We start from the raw sequence: 17756 nt of genomic DNA on the forward strand, positions 1-17756 counted from the left end.
ATGAAGAACTACCTTCTCCTTATGAATCCCCAGATATGGGGAATGACACAATAATGCAGTCAGTTCTGACACCCTGCGTGCAGAAGTGATAGCCACCAAGAAGGCCACCTTCTGGGATAATGTAAGCAAGGGAATCTCCCTGATATTTTCAAAGGGAGGTTTCTGAAGAACCGACAACACCAAATTAAGATCCCAGGGTGGTAAGGGCGCGCGCACTGGCAAAGCCAAGTGCTGCACCTCCTGGATGAAATTCCGCCAAGGAATGAGTAGCCAGAGGCTTCTGGAAGAAGATTGCTAACGCTGAAACCTGACCCTTGATAGTGCTCAAGGATAGTTTCTGCTCAACCCCCTTTTGCAGAAAAAACCAAGATTCGGGTCACCGAATAGGTACGTGGGGGAAAACGCCTACGATTCACACCACGCAATGTAAGCCTTCCATGTGCGATAATAGACTTTGCTGGAAGTCGCTTTTCTTGCTTTAATTAGAGTAGGAATAACTGAAGCTGACAATTCCTTGTCCTTCAGTACCTGGGTCTCAATGGCCAGGCCGTTAAAGCCAGCGACTGTAAAGCACGATGGAAGATCGGTCCTTGAGACCGCAGATCCTCCCTGAGAAGAAGTCTCCAAGGAGTGTCCGCGACTAGTCTTGCCCAAGTCGGCGTACCCGGCTTGACGAGGCTAGCCCGGAATTACCGGGATAACTGGAGTTCCCTCCACCTCTATCCTGCGGAGAAATCTCAGCAGTAACTTGAGAAGGGGGAAGACATACAGTAGCTGATACTTCCCCTACGGGGCGCTCAGCGCGTCTGCTGTGTCCGCTAGAGGATCGCGGGCGCGAGCCCTGTTGAGCCAACCTGCCAACAGATCCATCTCCCCGGGGTGCCCCAATGAAGGGACAGCTGGAGAAATACTTCTGGATGAAGAGACTATTCCTCTTAATCCAGAATCTGCCGACTGAAATAATCTGCCTGTCCACCCCCGTGATAACTATCGCGGAGAGAACTGGAACAACTGTTCCCCCAATAGGAATGTTGGCCACTTCTATGGCCGCCAAGGCACTCTTGGTGCCCCCTGGTGATCGACATAAGTCATGACCGAGGCATAGTCCGATTGGATCCGAACCGGGCTGCCCTGGAGCTGCTCGGTCCAGTAAATCAGACAAAGTCTGATCGCTCTCAGTTCCAACACATTTATCGGTGACCTGGAATTTATCAGAAGAAATTACTTCCCCTGGCTGAGCATCGGAGACCAAAGCCACCAGACCAGAGCCTCCCTGGTCCGCTCGCTCAATCGGATCCGATTGTCTAGGGAATCGGAAATTCCGATTCCATATGAGAAGAATCTCCTCTTTGGAGAATTCGGGTATGAGACTGGGCAAACGGTACTGCCTCTAAAGAGACGACCATCAATCCCAGCCAGTTGACGGACAGTAATATCCAAATCATGACTGAATCTTCTGGAGTTTCTCCGCATGGAAAAACACTCTTGCCAAGGATGTATCCAAAATTAGGCCCAGATAGTTCAGTCTCCTGGTGGGAACCAGGGATGATCTTTGGGAAAAGCAACGAAAACGCTGATGTCCTGCGAAGATGGGAATATGAAGATAGGCACCCTAAATGTCTATGGACGCCAGGAAATCCCCCTGATGCAGGGAGGCCACCACTGTATGGATGGACTCCATCTCTTCCAAGACCAGAATTGGACGCACCTAGCCCTTTTTCCTGGGCATTGTGAACAGGTTCGACTAGAACTCCTCCAAGGAATGGGAACTACCGCTGCTTGTTGCATCAAGCTGTCCCCCACAAAGCTTTTTAAGCGACCCGGGGATGTCGAATATTGTAAGGGAAGAATCGCCCTGGTGGAAGTGATCGAAACTCGATCTTGTATCCCGACCATATGACCTTGCGAACCCCTTTATCCGGGATTCTGGAAAGCCCTGGATCCGGAAACCGGTGAAGACGTCCCCCCACCCTAGAGATGGGTGAGGTCTATTCTGTCAATCCCACGGGATAACAGTGGCTTTATTTAGTCTGGAAATCGGTGAGTCCACTATTGGTGGTACCGTCCATCTTTGTAATGAGGGATTCCTCAAAATGATAGCGCCTAGCAATGCGTTTGGAAATAGCAGAGGCTCGTTTACGGACGACCCCATTTGAGCAAGGGAAACCCTTCATAATTTTGGTAGGCTTGCTAGTACCAAAGAAAGAATATGAGTCTCCGCTACCTCTGCCCGTGTAACCTCAAGATTTTAAGGTTTCCCGGACAGACACAACTAGTGCTTCCACCAACGCTTCTTGTGCTATGGCGGAGGCAGACGCGTCCTCCTCACTGTCTGAGGAGACCGTACCTGAGACAACAACCCCAGAAAAAGGGGCTGCAATGACTGGCTCAGAATCCGTATCTGAAGTATCAGATGACCTAGGGGGTAGGCAGGGGTCGCTCTTCTTGACCCCGTCCCTGACAGGCTACCTCCACCCGGGATACCAAAGACTCCAAAACTGCTGATAATGCATCATCACAAATGGGGTACTGGAGGGTCCTGCGGCCACCCTGAGGGGATCAGGTGGGGATACATGTGTGGCAGGGTACATGTAACAAGACACTTGCCAGCAAACACAAAAAAATTAATTGCAAGAAAAACACATTTTTTTTTTTTTTTTTTTAACTTAGTCCCCCAGCGCAATAGCGCCCCTCAGTCTACCTGCTTGGACCCCTCAGAAAGAGAGAGAAAGAGACCCCAAGCTCACCTGATGCACAGAAGTTTCTATCAACTTGCTTCCAGCACTGTCTGTTACAGACAGGAAGTCTTTGGCTTGCTTTCCCTGGGCCAAGGAGGCGGCTCCGCCCCTTTACACGCCTTCCGGCGCCTCCCCATAGCTCCTCAAGGTGTTTGGTCACCTCAAACATGGCCGCCCCACAAACAATGGCGGCGGCCTGTGCAGGATAGCGGCGGCTAGCCGCAGCCTGCGGAAAGTATGTATTCGGCCTGGAGTGCCTCGGCCCCACAAACTTCACCCTGAATGGTGATAAGCCTGGCCGGTGGTATAGGACCCTGGCGGGCCGCATGCGGTCCGTGGGCCGTCGGGAGGCTGTGCAGCCCGTGGAAGTGACCGGTTGCTGGAGGAATGGCAATCTGGACTGCAGTAACTCAGGTACCTGTGTACACACTCTGACAGGTATGATACCTTCAATAGTAATACCCTTTTGTACTGCCACTGACTTCAGTCACCCTTACAGTCTTACAATGAGTTTAGATTGTCAGCTCCCAAACCAAGCCTCCTGGTTACTATACACAATTGCACTCAAATTGGGGGATCTGTGACCTGTTATAGGATAGAGGGGAGACCCATCCTACCATCCCAGAGAGGGCCCGAGTCCACCACAAACCCGACAGGGGGGAGAGGGGGAACATTCTACTCACCATACCGGAACCAGGCGGGCGCCAACTCCTGACAGAACCCCTCTCCACCGGGGTGGGGGGGCTGTCGACCAATACGGACGCCGTGACTCTGTTGGTCATTGGCGTCCAGGCGAGACGTTTAACTCGCAGGGTCAGTCCCCGTCCAGTGGGACTATGTCGCGGCCGACCCAGCGCGGAGCTATGGCCTGCACGCGCTCGTAGGCTGAACTGGGGTGACCACTGGATCTCAACATCCAGCCCGTCGCCCAGTTCCAGCTTTCTTGCTTGAAGATCTCACAGGAACACTGGAGAAAAAAGCTATCTAAAAAAAATCTTTCTAAGAAAAAAATCCTGCCAGGACCGAAGATCCTAGCAAGGCATCTATGTCCTTACTCCTAACTAGACAGAAAAAAACTGATTTGCTTTAGCAGGAAGTGAGAGGATATACCCTCTGGGACTGCCCCTAGGGTGTGGCCAGAACGTTTTCTTTCCTGTCTAGTCCTACTCCTGTAGAGGGCAGTATAACCCGAGTTGATATTAATCAAGGAGGACTACGTCTGTCAATGAGCGACAGAGAAAATCAGTCTGTTCGCGGATGACATCATCCTCATACTCTCGAACCCCGTCACTTCCCTGGCTCAGGTAAACGCATTATTAACAGAATTTAACTGTGTGTCCCTTTATAAGGTAAATATGTCCAAATCCTCCATACTTGCCATTACCACACCCCCCCCCCCCCCCCCGAGATGCAAAGCCATCTCCAAGGCTTATACCCCTTCAAGTGGGCTAGCGAGTCGATCCTGTACTTGGGAATCCAGCTGACCGGTAACACAGCACTATTATATCAGGCAAATTTCGCTCCAGTACGCACACTATTCCCAGGGTTCTGTAAGTATTACAGCGTAACCAACCAGGCCACTATATCCCTATTGAAAATGTGTTCTTAAATGCATGGCTGGAGCGGTCACCCCAGCCCCTCGGCACAGTTGGATCCCATTAGGGGTACTTGGGTTGGGGGACTGCTTCCGACCTAACATGTTCCTATCTAGTTGGCCTGAAATGTGCTCAAGTAACCCCACACGTTTTTCTGGTATTTGGTTATGTGTCTTTATGCTCTGTTGGCGTGATTTGGTTCTACCCTCCTTTGTATACCACTTGTTATATTTTACGACATGACCGTGGTGCTGTAATTCCCTTATGTTCATTATGTAATCCTGTACGTTATTTCAACTCTGTTCTGTTTACAAAAATTCAATAAAAACTATTGAAGATAAAAGTGACAGTAAGAGGAATTGGGAAAATAGGATCAGACCAGACATGTGGGATGTTAAGCATTATTGATAAACACATTAACATCCCACTCAACGTTCAAACCATAAGAAGAGTACGTTTATGGCTTGTGACTAGCCGATTTAGTGACGGCGTTTCGCCCTGTTCCTCAATGTATACAGTATGTATGCGGTGATTGGCGATGGTGTCCGTGCCTCCACTGACGAAACGCCTAGGGCGGAGCCATCACTTGTGGTGTTGCCACACTCTTCTCGACGAGGAAGTGTTTGGATTGCATTCTGGGATCAGAGTTTTTCTTAAGTGCTTTATCTTTTTATGCATGTGAGTGGTTAGCACTTTTAAAAGGGTTTTACACTATGTGGTTGCCCTTGGCTTTTTCTATATACCTTTGGGATGTCTTCTCTGGTCAGGTGAGAGACTAGTATGAATAACCATGCGGATCTGTAGCTTCTGGACAGTCACCAGATGAATGCATACACTTTGTAATACAAGCGCATGTGCGGTGCTGGCACAACACTTGTGTTTGGAACGGATGATGGAAAGTCACTATCTCTAATTGAAATTTTCACATTGATCACCTTGGGGTTTTTAGGATTTCTTTATGATATGAACTATAGGTTTTGATTTATTCATTTCAATATGTTCACATATTAGCGTGGCAACTTTATTAACTGAAGCTTCATATACAATTTGGGTCTAATTGATATTGCAGGCTGCTGTTTTTTTTTGTAGATGCTTGTAGCATGATTTTCTTTATTTTCAATTGTATGTACAATAATGACTTACTACATTGGCAATCTTCGAACAGGACTTCAGTGTGTGAATTGCAATCGATGAGGTCTTATTCTCCAATGAAACCCCATTCACCATCACAATGCGATCCCTTGTCCTGCAGAATTCATAATATATCAGTGCAAAAAATCAATGACCACAATGAAAATTATGGGGAAATGGTATAATAATTTTGCTTACTGTAATCTACCATCAGCAGGTCCCCCAGGAACAATGTCTGAAACAATGATTGAGTGATCGCCATCTTTGCTAATTGGATGGTCTCTGCCTCCACCGATAGCTATACCGAAGCCTTTTCTAGGGTCCTGCAGGTAATTTCAAGACATGGAAGAGGAGAATGTAAAGTTGTTTTTATTGTATACACCACCAGTAAATAGTTTGTACTAATCATATATTAATCATAAACGAATCACAGTCTAGGGCACACTTTCACACAGGGTCTCGAAAGATGTTAGATGGCTATCGCATTTTGAGAGACCCTAGCCTGGAACATTTAAGGTTTTTAACATTTACAAAAAAAGTGTAAAAAAAAAAAAAAGAAAGAAAGAAAAAGCAAAAAAAGTTGTAGTTTTATTGAGTTTTTTTTTTTGTTTGTATAAAAAAACGAGCATATAAAAAAGGCAAAGCATAGGGGATGGGGTGGACACAGAGGGTGGATCTCCCCCAGGCATCGCCATATATTAGAAGGAAAAAAAAAAAAGAACATTGCATGTAGGCCCATCATTAGAAGTGGGTGGATTCTGGGAGGTCTAATGGTGGGCATGCCACACACTTTCTGGCACAGATTTCTTAATATACACCAATCAATGTGAATCAGTGTTAATTTCGTCGACTAAATTAAAAACACAATTTTAGTCCACTAAAATACGACTAAAACTAAAACAATTCAGATGACTAAAATACGACTAAAACTAAAATGGCATTTTAGTCATAAGACTAACTAAAGCTAAATAAAAAATTGACATCATCAAAATGAACACTCCTCTGCTGGCCATTTCTATATCGGCAACACAATTCCATCCAGAGCATGTAATAATAGCACATTAAAGTTTAAACATGTATTGCACCACCGCATAAGCATAAGTAAGGAGCATCTACTAAGCTGCTGAAAATTAAACAATTAAAAAAAAGGCTTTTCTTATATTTTTCCCTAATATTTAATGTTGGTAATATATTCAGGTAATATGTGCAATGACATTACAGCCAATGGAGTTTACAGCAGTGTTAATTTCGTCAACGAAAACGTTTTAGTCACCGGCATTTTTCAACTGACGAAAACGAGACGTAAAGTATAGCACATTTTCGTCAAATGACGACAACGATGACGAAAATCAAATCAGTTTTCGTTAACTAATGAAAACTAAACGAGAATGTGAGGCAAGGACATTTATCCAACTTCCGGTTTTCACGGAGCTCCGTCTATGTAGCGTCTGGCGTGGCGTGCCCCGTGACGTCCAACGTGAGGAGTGGACTACTACAAGAGAGTCGAATCGAGACCAGTCACCTGACCTCACCAGAGCACTGCAGCACTACAGCCAGACGCGCCAGGCCCGACTCATCACACGGCACTGGCACCCGGCCACCACCACATCCAGAGCAGAGCACCCACTGTGAGTTAACAGCCAGGCCAGCTATTACTGCCTACCTGAGTCCCCTCAGACCACTCACCAGACACCACTGGCATCCGATTCCGCCATCCATCAAGGACTGTGTGCGTGCATATAGGCCGCTGAGGCCCGCCCGGCCCATCCTGTTCAACAACTTCAGTTCAGAGACCACCCTTAAACCTGAGACCCCTATCCAGCACTCTGAGCAGCACTGTGTGCACTCACTGCACTGACTGCAGGCAGCAGCATTACAGGCCTCCTCTCTGACCTGACCATGACCATTTAGATGACTAAAATAAGTTTTAGTCAACTAAAATGTAGGACGTTTTAGTCGACTAAAATGTAAGATGTTTTAGTTGACTAAAATGTACTGGAGTTTTAGTCGACTAAATACGACTAAAACTAAAACACTTGCAGAAGACTAAAATGGGACTAAAACTAAAATGCCATTTTAATCCTAAGACTAGGACTAAAACTAAATTGAAATTTGCTGCCAAAATTAACACTGATGTGAATGGAGGAATCTGTCAGGTTCTCTTTTTTCGTTCAGCCCACAGGCTGCATAAAAAAAAAAAAAAACACCACATTACAATATATGCCTAACAAAGACCAGCAACCTACTGGTACATTGCTGGACTTTTAGTGGTTATACCGGGATGAAGCCTGAAGGTTTAGGCATCATCTTGGTATAGTTTTTTTCAACCCAGGGTCAGCTTTCATGTTTACGCAAATTAAATTGGGAAAGAAGCTTATTACATCGATCTTGGTGTGGTCAGATGCTTTAAGGGCAGAGGTGAGATCTAGAATCTTAATTAAAAAAAAAAAAAAAAAAAAAAAAAAGGAGTACTGGTCTTGAAAAATGAAAGGGACGGTGTAAAAATAAATTAGAAAAGCAAAATAAATATTAAAAAAATAAATAAAAATAAAGTACCCCTGTCCCCTGTGTTTGCGCACAAAAGGCGAGCACAAGCATCGGTCTTGTGTCGTATGTACACCGCAATAGCACCATGCATGTGAGGTATCATCGGGAACATCAGATGGAGGGCAGCAGTAGGCCTCCTTGGAAAATCTAAAGTGGTAACCTGTAAAGGATTTTAGAAAATTACGTAGTTTGTTGCCCTTGCACGGGCGTGCGCAATTAATTTTTAATATTTTACCAAACAATTGGGAAATACAGTCCAGTCCATAAATATTGAGACGTCGACAATTCTAATCTTTTTGGCTCTATACATTACCACAATGGATTTGAAAGGGAACAAACAAGATGTGCTTTAACTGCAGGCTTTCAGCTTTAATTTGAGGGTATTTACTAGGGCTGCGGAATATAATCGAAAGATCGATGCATCTCGATTCGACCCTTCACGATTCTGCATCGATGCGGGTTGCCGGCATAATCGATTAGGAAATGACGTCATCAGCCGCGGCCGCGGCCACGCCCTATCGCGCAAGGGAGAAAAAAATCACAAGATCGGCAGCTGATTGGTGGGTTAGTGGCGGGAGCTTAATAAAAAGGCTCCGCCCCTCCCCTTCCGTCTCTTTGACCCGGGCCGAGGCGCAGCAAGACATCCCCCGCGTGTATCGGCGTCCCACCTGCGGCCTTGCAGCCAAGAAGCCAGCCAGCCAAGCCACAAGCCAGTCCACACTCCACACACAGGAGCCCCAAGTGCGTCCCCATCACAGCCAGCCAGCGCCGCCAGCCTCACCTCACCGTAGCCGACAGGCCCAGCCGCCACGCCACTGCCAGTGACGCCAGCCGCCCGCCACAGAGCCCAGAGAGCAGCACAGCACCTGTCCTCCTCTGCAATGCAGTGCACAACAACCCACACAGTTACACAGCAGGTATGTAGTCCGAACAAATAATTGTGTAATCATTCATGGGGGTCTCGTCTGTATCTCTGGGGGATGTCTGTGATGGGGGGGGCCTGGGACAGGGGACGGTCGGTCGGGGCCCGGGGGTACTGTTCTGCTGTGGCAGTCTGGCAGCCAGGGGGCTCTCTCTGAGTGTCAGTGGGGGCCTGGGGGTCTCTGTCAGTGTCAGCTGTGGGGGTCTGGGCAAGGGGGGGACTCACTCAGTGTTTGTCAGTGCTGTGGGGGATTGGGAAAGGTGTGGGACATCCAGGTCTCTGTCAGTGTCAGCTGTGGGGGTCTGGGCAAGGGGGGGGGGACTCACTCTCAGTGTTTGTCAGTGCTGTGGGGGATTGGGGAAGGTGTGGGACATCCAGGTCTCTGTCAGTGTGTCAGGCTGCAGTGTCAGCTCAGCTGTGGGGGGAGGGGGTCTCTGTCAGTGTCACTGTCACAGGCAGCTGTGGGGTAAGGGGGGGCCCCGGGGGTTTTGGCTCAGTGCATGCATAAGGGAGTCTGACAAACAGACAGTCATATTTTATGAAAGATGTTGCTTGGTTGACTTGTTGCGGCTTAGTTTACAAGTTTTTTTTTTTTTTTAACACTGACAGAGTTTGGCAACTTACGTCATCCGTCTCCGTCACATACGTGGTAGTATGGTAATGGCAGAAGGAGAAAAAGATCGAGAGATAAAAAATGCACCTAGCGTTTTAAGAGCAAACATCTGGGCACATTTCGGATTTTACGAACACACAGGGAAGCGTGAGTTGGACAAGACACACGCCGTATGTAAAGCCTGTCACACAAAAATTAAATACCTAGGGAATACTACGAACTTGAGAAACCATGTTAGCCGTTTTCACTCTGAGTTAGTAACACCTGTCGCCACCACTGCCAAGGAAAGACTGCTAGACCAAGATCAGCCAAGAATTGATGCCATACTGTCAACTTATCCGCCCAACTCCGAAAAAGGGAAGAAACTAACCAAAGCTGTGGCAGCTTTCATCGCCAAGGACCTACGGCCTTACTCAGTTGTGGACAACGCCGGGTTTCGCTACCTTGTGAAGACGCTAGAGCCACGTTATAAGATCCCATCACGCAGTCACTTTACAGAAAACGTTATACCTGCACTCTACCACGACACCAAAGCTCAGGTACTTGCGTCAATGAACCAAGCCAGTCGAGTCGCAATAACGTGTGATTCATGGACTTCAGTCACAACGGAGTCCTATGTTACAATAACAGCACATTACGTTACTAAGGACTGGCAGGTCTTGTCACATGTGTTGCAAACAAGAGCCATTTATGAGTCTCACACAGGTGCTCATCTGGCAGAGCTACTGTCTCATGTCGTGGAAGAATGGCAGCTGTCTGATAAATCTGTAGTGCTTGTGACCGACAACGCGGCGAACATGATAGTTGCAGCTCAAGTTGGTAAATTTCCTCATGTTAAATGTTTTGCCCATACACTCAATCTTGCATGTCAGCGGGCACTGAAAGGGGCCACGCTCTCCAGGCTTCTCGCCAGAGTGCGACGAATATCCACATTCTTCCATCGCAGCACTAGAGCAAGCCACTGTCTAAAAGAGAAACAGAAATGTCTGGGCCTGATGAATCATAAGCTAATAACTGATGTGGCAACAAGATGGAACAGCGCATATGACATGGTCGAGAGGTTCTTAGAACAACAACCCGCAGTTTGTGCCACCTTGCTGTCTCTAGAAGTCAGAAAAGGAGAGTCTGATCTCTGCACTCTCAATGAAACAGATGTGTCAAATGCAGAGGACGCTGTGAGTGCATTAAAGCCAATGAAGGATGCAACCTTGCTGATGTCAGAAGAGCGCAACCCAACAGTGTCTCTCATTGCCCCTCTAAATGCACAACTGCTCCAGAGCATGACAGACACCATGGGAGACACAGCCATGATCCATGAGATCAAGAATGCCATCAAAACAGATCTCCTGAAAAGGTACAGCAGTGAGGCAGAGAAGAAGATCCTTCATACAGCCTCTGCACTGGATCCTCGCTTTAAAGGACTGCCTTTTATTCTCACAGAGGAGGAGAGATCGGAGATATACAGAGGAGTGACTGAGGAGGCTGCATCTTTGGAGGAAATTAGAATTTCATCATGTTTCCTGCCAGACAGCTAGAAGCTCAGCTACATTGTGTTGTGTAATAACATGCCCTGATTCACTGATGCAGTGTGGGAAGTGGAACTGTATGGTATGGATTACCGTGCAGTTTCCCACACCTCATCAATGAATCGCACTCTTAGTCAGTTCAGCTCTTCTTATACTATTATCTTTTGTTCAAACACACAGATTACATCTAATAGAAGGACAAATGTGGATGAAGTGCCTAGGGAAAAAGCAACTGTGGAAGAAGAAACAACACCCATTGAGGACAGCCATTCTCCTCCCAAAAAAAAGGCCACAACATCGCTGCTCATGACTTTGCTGGGGCAGTCTTTCACTGATGGTACAATAGAACCTAAGACCCCCTATGCCAAGGCAGAAGACGAAATGGAAAAATATTGTAAAGCCCCACCTCTGCCTCTCACTGAGGACCCTTTAAAATGGTGGCGTGAGCATGAGGTCATATTCCCCCTCCTCTCTCAGCTGTCAAAGCAATACTCGTGTATCCCAGGTACAAGTGTATCTGCAGAGCGGGTTTTCTCTACTGCAGGAGATGTTATAACAGCGAAAAGAAGCAGTCTTAAACCTGAGCATGTGGATCATCTAGTGTTCTTACAGAAAAACCTACATGTTCCCAAATGCTAAGCACTGAAATAATTACTAATTCATGTTTTTAATGAATTAGTAATTACTAATTCAGTCTGCCGCCAGTCACATCACCAGTCTGGTGATGTCTTGCGACTGGTGAGTATCTTTGCGACTGGTGAGTATCTTTGCGACTGGTGAGTATCCTTGTGACAGGTGAGTATCCTTGCGACAGGTGAGTACCTTGCGACAGGTGAGTATCCTTGCAACTGGTGAATATCCTTGCACTGGTGAGTATCCTTGCGACTGGTGAAGTAACTTGCGACTGGTGAGTATCTTGCGACTGGTGAGTATCCTTGTGACTGGAAGTATCTTTGCGACTGGTGAGTGTCCTTGTGACTGGTGAGTATCTTTGCGACTGGTGAGTATCCTTGCGACTGGTGAGTATCCTTGCGACTGGTGAGTATCCTTGCGACGGGTGAGTATCCTTGCGACTGGTGAGTATCCTTGCGACTGGTGAAGTAGCTTGCGACTGGTGAGTATCTTTGCGACTGGTGAGTATCTTTGCGACTGGTGAGTATCCTTGCGACTGGTGAGTATCCTTGCGACTGGTGAGTATCCTTGCGACTGGTGAGTATCCTTGCGACTGGTGAGTATCCTTGCGACTGGTGAGGATCCTTGCGACTGGTGAGTATCTAGTGACTGGTGAGGGTATTAGCGACTGGTGGGTACCCCAGGTTTTGTACCAGGGAAGTTAGAGGTAGTGTAGGTAAGGAAGAGCAGGTCGTTAATATTATCCCCATAGAGTAGTGGGTAATAATGTCCGACAGGATTGGGGATGCCACTCAGTGCACTTCTTGCGGCATGTATGCGTTCCTTGATGAAACAATCAAGGACGAATACTGCTGTGCAAGATGTGAGCGACTTGTTGCTCTGGAAGCCCACATCGTGGATCTAGAGAACACAGTGACAAGACTGCGTGGCATCTACAACCTGAAAAGGAGCTTGGACATTACCCATCAGGCGCTGGCAGGGGTCAGCATAGAGGAGGAAGGAATAGAGGAGACGCAAGCAGCAGAGGTACGCAGCTGGGTGACTGTTAGGAATGTGAGGGGGAGGAGAGTCAGGGAGGCCAGTCCTGAGTTGGTAGACCCTAACATGTTTGCCGAGTTGCAGGTTGAGGGGGATATCAACTCAGGGGTGGCAGTGCTGGAGCATGCGCCCTCCCCCAGCTGCCAGGGGAGGGACAGCTCCAGGAAGAAGGGGGGCCGTAACGCAGGAAAGGTTAGGAAGGTTGTGGTAGTTGGGGACTCAATTATCAAGAGGACAGAGAGGGAAATCTGTAAAAAAGATCTCGTGAACCGAACAGTTTGTTGTTTACCGGGCGCCCGAGTTCGGCACATCGCAGATCTGGCAGACAGATTGTTGGGCGGGGCTGGGGATGACCCAGCGGTCATGGTGCATGTGGGCACTAATGACAAAGTTAAAGGTAGGTGGAGGATCCTTAAGAACGATTTCAGGGACTTAGGTAATAGATTGAGGAAAAGGACCTCCAAGGTGGTTTTCTCTGAAATACTGCCGGTACCTCGAGCCACACAGGAGAGGCAGAAGGAGCTTAGGGAAGTTAACAAGTGGCTGAGGAATTGGTGTAGGAAGGAGGGGTTTGGGTTCCTGGAGAACTGGGCTGACTTCTCAGTCGGCTACCGGCTCTTTAGTAAGGATGGGCTGCACCTTAATGGGGACGGTACAGCTCTTTTGGGGAGAAAGATGGCCACCGAGTTGGAGGGGCTTTTAAACTAGGAGACGGGGGGGAGGGCTCAGAAGTAGAATCAGTCAGGAGGGAGCAGAGGACTGAAGGCAGTTGTAGGGTCAACAGCGACAGTAGGTCAACAACATCAATTGGCGGGTCTGTGCGGGAGAACAGCAGACCAAACAGAAATAAACAAAACCGCCAATCACGTTTAACTTCCGTAAAACTAAGAGGGGTATATGCTAATGCCAGGAGCCTAGCTAATAAGATGGATGAGTTGGAAATGTTAGTACATGAGGAAGACATAGACCTTGTGGGAATAACGGAGACTTGGTTCGACCCCTCACATGACTGGCTGGCCAATATCCAAGGGTATTCGGTGTACCGGAAGGACAGGGTTGGTAAAAGAGGGGGAGGGGTATGTCTCTATGTCAAGAACAATATAAAGGTGCTAGAAAGGAGTGACATTACGGATGGGATGAGCATGGATTTAGAATCTGTGTGGGTTGAACTCGATAGGGAAGAAGATAAGGGAAAAGTAGTTGTGGGGGTTTGCTATAGGCCACCTAACCAAGGGCAGGAGGTAGAGCTGGAATTTTTAGCACTAATAGGTAAAGCGGCAAAACTAGGATCAGTCATCATATTGGGGGACTTCAATTATCCCGACATTGACTGGGAAGAGGGGACTGCACACTCGCATAAGGCCCGGCTATTCACGGAAACCTTACAGGATAACTACATGTCGCAGTTGGTGGATTCCCCTACTAGAGAGAATGCTATCCTGGATCTATTGATCACTAATGACCCAGACATAATCTCGGAGGTAGGAGTCCAGGACAACCTGGGCTCTAGCGATCACAGGATGATCACATTTAGTATAAATAACAATATAAAAAGGCAAGTGGGGAACATAAGAACCCTAAACTTCAGAAGGGCAGACTTTCCAAAATTGTACTCATTGATGGAAAGGGTAAACTGGGACCAAACCCTGGGATCACTGACCACAGAGGAAAAATGGGAATGCTTTAGAACAATATTAAGCAAAGGCATCTTGCAGTGCATTCCTATGGGGAATAAATTTAGAAGAGACAAAGCCAAACCTGGCTGGCTAAACCGTAGCGTTAAAAAACTTATTAGGGGAAAAAAATTGGCCTTCAAGAAATATAAATCAGAGGGCACAGTATCGGCCTTCCAGCAATACAAGGAAGAAAATAAGAAGTGTAAACACGAAATCAAGATGGCTAAAATCAACTTTGAGAGACAAATAGCGGAGGATAGTAAAAAAAACCCAAAGAAATTCTTTAAATATATCAACAGCAAAAAAACTAGGGCAGAGCATATTGCACACATAATTAACGATGATGGGAGGATGGTTACAGAGGACACTGAAAAAGCAACCGTGCTGAATTCTTTTTTCTCGTCAGTCTTTACGCAGGAAAAGGAAGGGTACACTGACCATGACTGTATGGTTAGTAGTAATACACAGGACTTGCCACTATGGCTAACAGAGGGGGAAATCAGGGAAAGACTGGATAAACTTAACACAAACAAATCACCAGGCCCGGATGGCGTACATCCGAGAGTGCTCAAGGAACTCAGTAAGGTTATATCCAGACCACTGTTCCTGATCTTTGCTGACAGTATTAGGACAGGAGATGTACCAGGGGATTGGAGGAAGGCTAACGTGATTCCGATATTCAAAAAGGGCCAGAGACATATCCCGGGAAATTATAGGCCTGTCAGTCTGACATCAATAATATGTAAACTTTTGGAGGGGATGATAAGGGACTATATCGTAGAGTATGCTAAAGACAACAACATCATCAGTAGTAACCAGCACGGGTTTACAAATGGGCGTTCTTGTCAAACCAATCTCTTAGCATTCTACGAGGAAGTGAGCTGTGAGCTAGATAGGGGGAGACCAGTGGATGTGGTGTACTTGGATTTCGCTAAGGCGTTTGATACAGTTCCCCACAAGCGCTTAATTTATAAAATAAGGTCTGCAGGTATCGACAGCAGGGTTTGCTCTTGGATACGGAATTGGCTAAAAGGCCGTGTCCAAAGGGTAGTAATAAACAGCGCATACTCAGACTGGTCTGAGGTAGTAAGCGGGGTGCCCCAGGGCTCAGTCCTGGGACCAACCTTGTTCAATTTATTCATAAACAGCATTGAGGAAGGGATCAGTAGTTCGTTATCAGTTTTTGCAGATGACACAAAATTGGCCAGGGCAATAACTGCACAGCATGAAGCAGATATCCTACAGAATGACCTGGACAAAATTACGGAGTGGGCAACGACATGGCAAATGAGGTTTAATGTGGAGAAGTGTAAGGTTTTGCACTTGGGGACCAAAAACATAAAAACACAATACACGTTAGGAGGGGAACCCTTGGGGGAATCAAAAATGGAGAAAGATCTGGGAGTCTTAGTTGATGATAGATTAGGCAACAGCATGCAATGCCAAGCGGCAGCTTCCAAAGCCAACAGAATATTAGCATGCATAAAGAAAGGGATGTATTCCAGAGATAAGACTATAATCCTTCCACTTTATAAAACTCTGGTCCGACCGCATCTGGAGTATTCTGTCCAGTTCTGGTCGCCAGTCCTCAGGAGGGATGTGTTGGAGCTGGAGAAAGTCCAGAGAAGGGCAACTAAACTGATTAGGGGGTTGGAGGACCTTACCTATGAAGAGCGGCTGCAATCGCTCGATTTATTTTCCCTGGAGAAAAGACGTCTGAGAGGGGACATGATAGCAATTTATAAATATCTTAATGGGGATCTCAGCTTAGAAGAAAAACTGTTCATTCGAAGGAATTGCATGAGGACTCGAGGACATACAATGCGATTAGAGGAGAAGCGTTTTAACCTCAGGCAACGTGGGGGGTTCTTTACTGTTAGGGCTACAAGATTGTGGAATTGTCTACCACAAGAGGTGGTTTCTGCGGGTAGTATGGTGACTTTCAAAAGACTCTTAGACTTACATCTCAAGGATCAGGAGATTGAGGGCTATGTTAGATGATTACAGTCACACACACCTACACAGGTTGAACTGGATGGACTATTGTCTTTATTCAACCTCACCTACTATGTAACTATGTAACTATGTAACAGTCTTGTTTTATAGCACTGATGGTTTGTTTTTGAAGATTGTCCTGTCCAATGTGTCCATTTCCAATCCATAATCCGTTCCGTTGCTTCACACTAAAAGTGTCTAGGCAAGTAGGCAGGGGTTCATTTAACCCTCAACCAAATAAATAATATTAAAGTGTATTTTCTTCTAGACAACTGACTGACACCAAGTCAGCCACGGTGCAGCATTATAGGAAGGAAAATCATTGAGAGAAATAACTTGTACATTTGAAGCTTAACCTCTAGTAAATCTTATCTTATTGGATCACAAATAAATACACCAATTGAGGATTCTTGTGTAATATACTATATTTGTGAGTTTGTGAATGTGACCCCCATAGGATTTCCTCAAGGTTAAGCTTCAGTTTACAATTTATTCTCTCAAGGATTTTCCTTCCTCTAATGGTGGCTTGTTGGCTAGCTTGGCTTCAGTTACAGATGTAATCGACATGGTAGAGTGCTGCTCAGTGCAGTGCAGGTAAAGTTTTCTTTCTGTAACGTGACTGACTGACTGACTGACTGTCGTGACAACTCAAGAGCTTATAACGCAGCCCTAGCATTAACTCAACACACACACACACACACAGTGTGTGCGTGTGTGTTGAGTTGATGCTGAGGCTGCGTATAAGCTTTTAAGTTGTCACGAGTCACGACACACACACACACACTGTGTTTAGTTGACTGGCAATGGCAGGGGCAAACACAATCGCAGTGAACCTGGAACATTTTATATTTTTTACAGCTTTTCTGGCACTGGAGAGATGGAGAATGGCTTGTTTTCAAAAATGGTCCATTCACATAAGTGAATTGATATTTAAGCTTAAGCTTATATTTGTATAACTCCCCTCTAGCAGCCATCAACTCACTTCACTTGAGTTGACTGGCAGTTGCAGGGGGAAACAAACATCACGGTGAACATGGAAGTTATGCAGCAGTGCACTATTGCCAGGTTCACCTTTGATATTTGCTACTAGTCAGGAAGTGCTCTGTTTTGTAGAGGACAGGTTATGGCACACACCTGGAATTTATTGCAACGCATGTCTGTCTGCTGGTCTGTTGTACTCTGTAGCAATAGCAAGTGTAGGGGGTTCCCTCAACCAAACAAATACTAAAGGTAAAAGTGTATCTAGACAACTGAAGGCAAGCCAGGCAGCCACGGTACAGGAAAGGACATCCTTGAAAGATTAAATCAATCATACATTGAAGCGTAAAACATTGATTAAATC

At 46.5% G+C, this 17756-nt stretch overlaps 1 protein-coding gene across 1 annotated transcript in view; it reads right to left on the bottom strand.

The window, feature by feature from the left end:
• TJP3 (tight junction protein 3) overlaps nt 1-17756 on the bottom strand; it is a 498480-nt gene that overhangs the window by 305730 nt on the left and 174994 nt on the right. Inside the window, exons 3-4 of the mRNA XM_082257146.1 lie at nt 5663-5787; nt 5477-5579 (exon numbers count right to left, since the gene is read on the bottom strand). Of these exons, the coding sequence (XP_082113272.1) occupies nt 5477-5579; nt 5663-5787 (228 nt within the window). The remainder of the gene's footprint in view (nt 1-5476; nt 5580-5662; nt 5788-17756) is intronic.

Source organism: Pelophylax lessonae (assembly GCF_965119305.1).
Source record: "Pelophylax lessonae genome assembly, chromosome: 1".
NCBI lineage: Eukaryota > Metazoa > Chordata > Amphibia > Anura > Ranidae > Pelophylax > Pelophylax lessonae.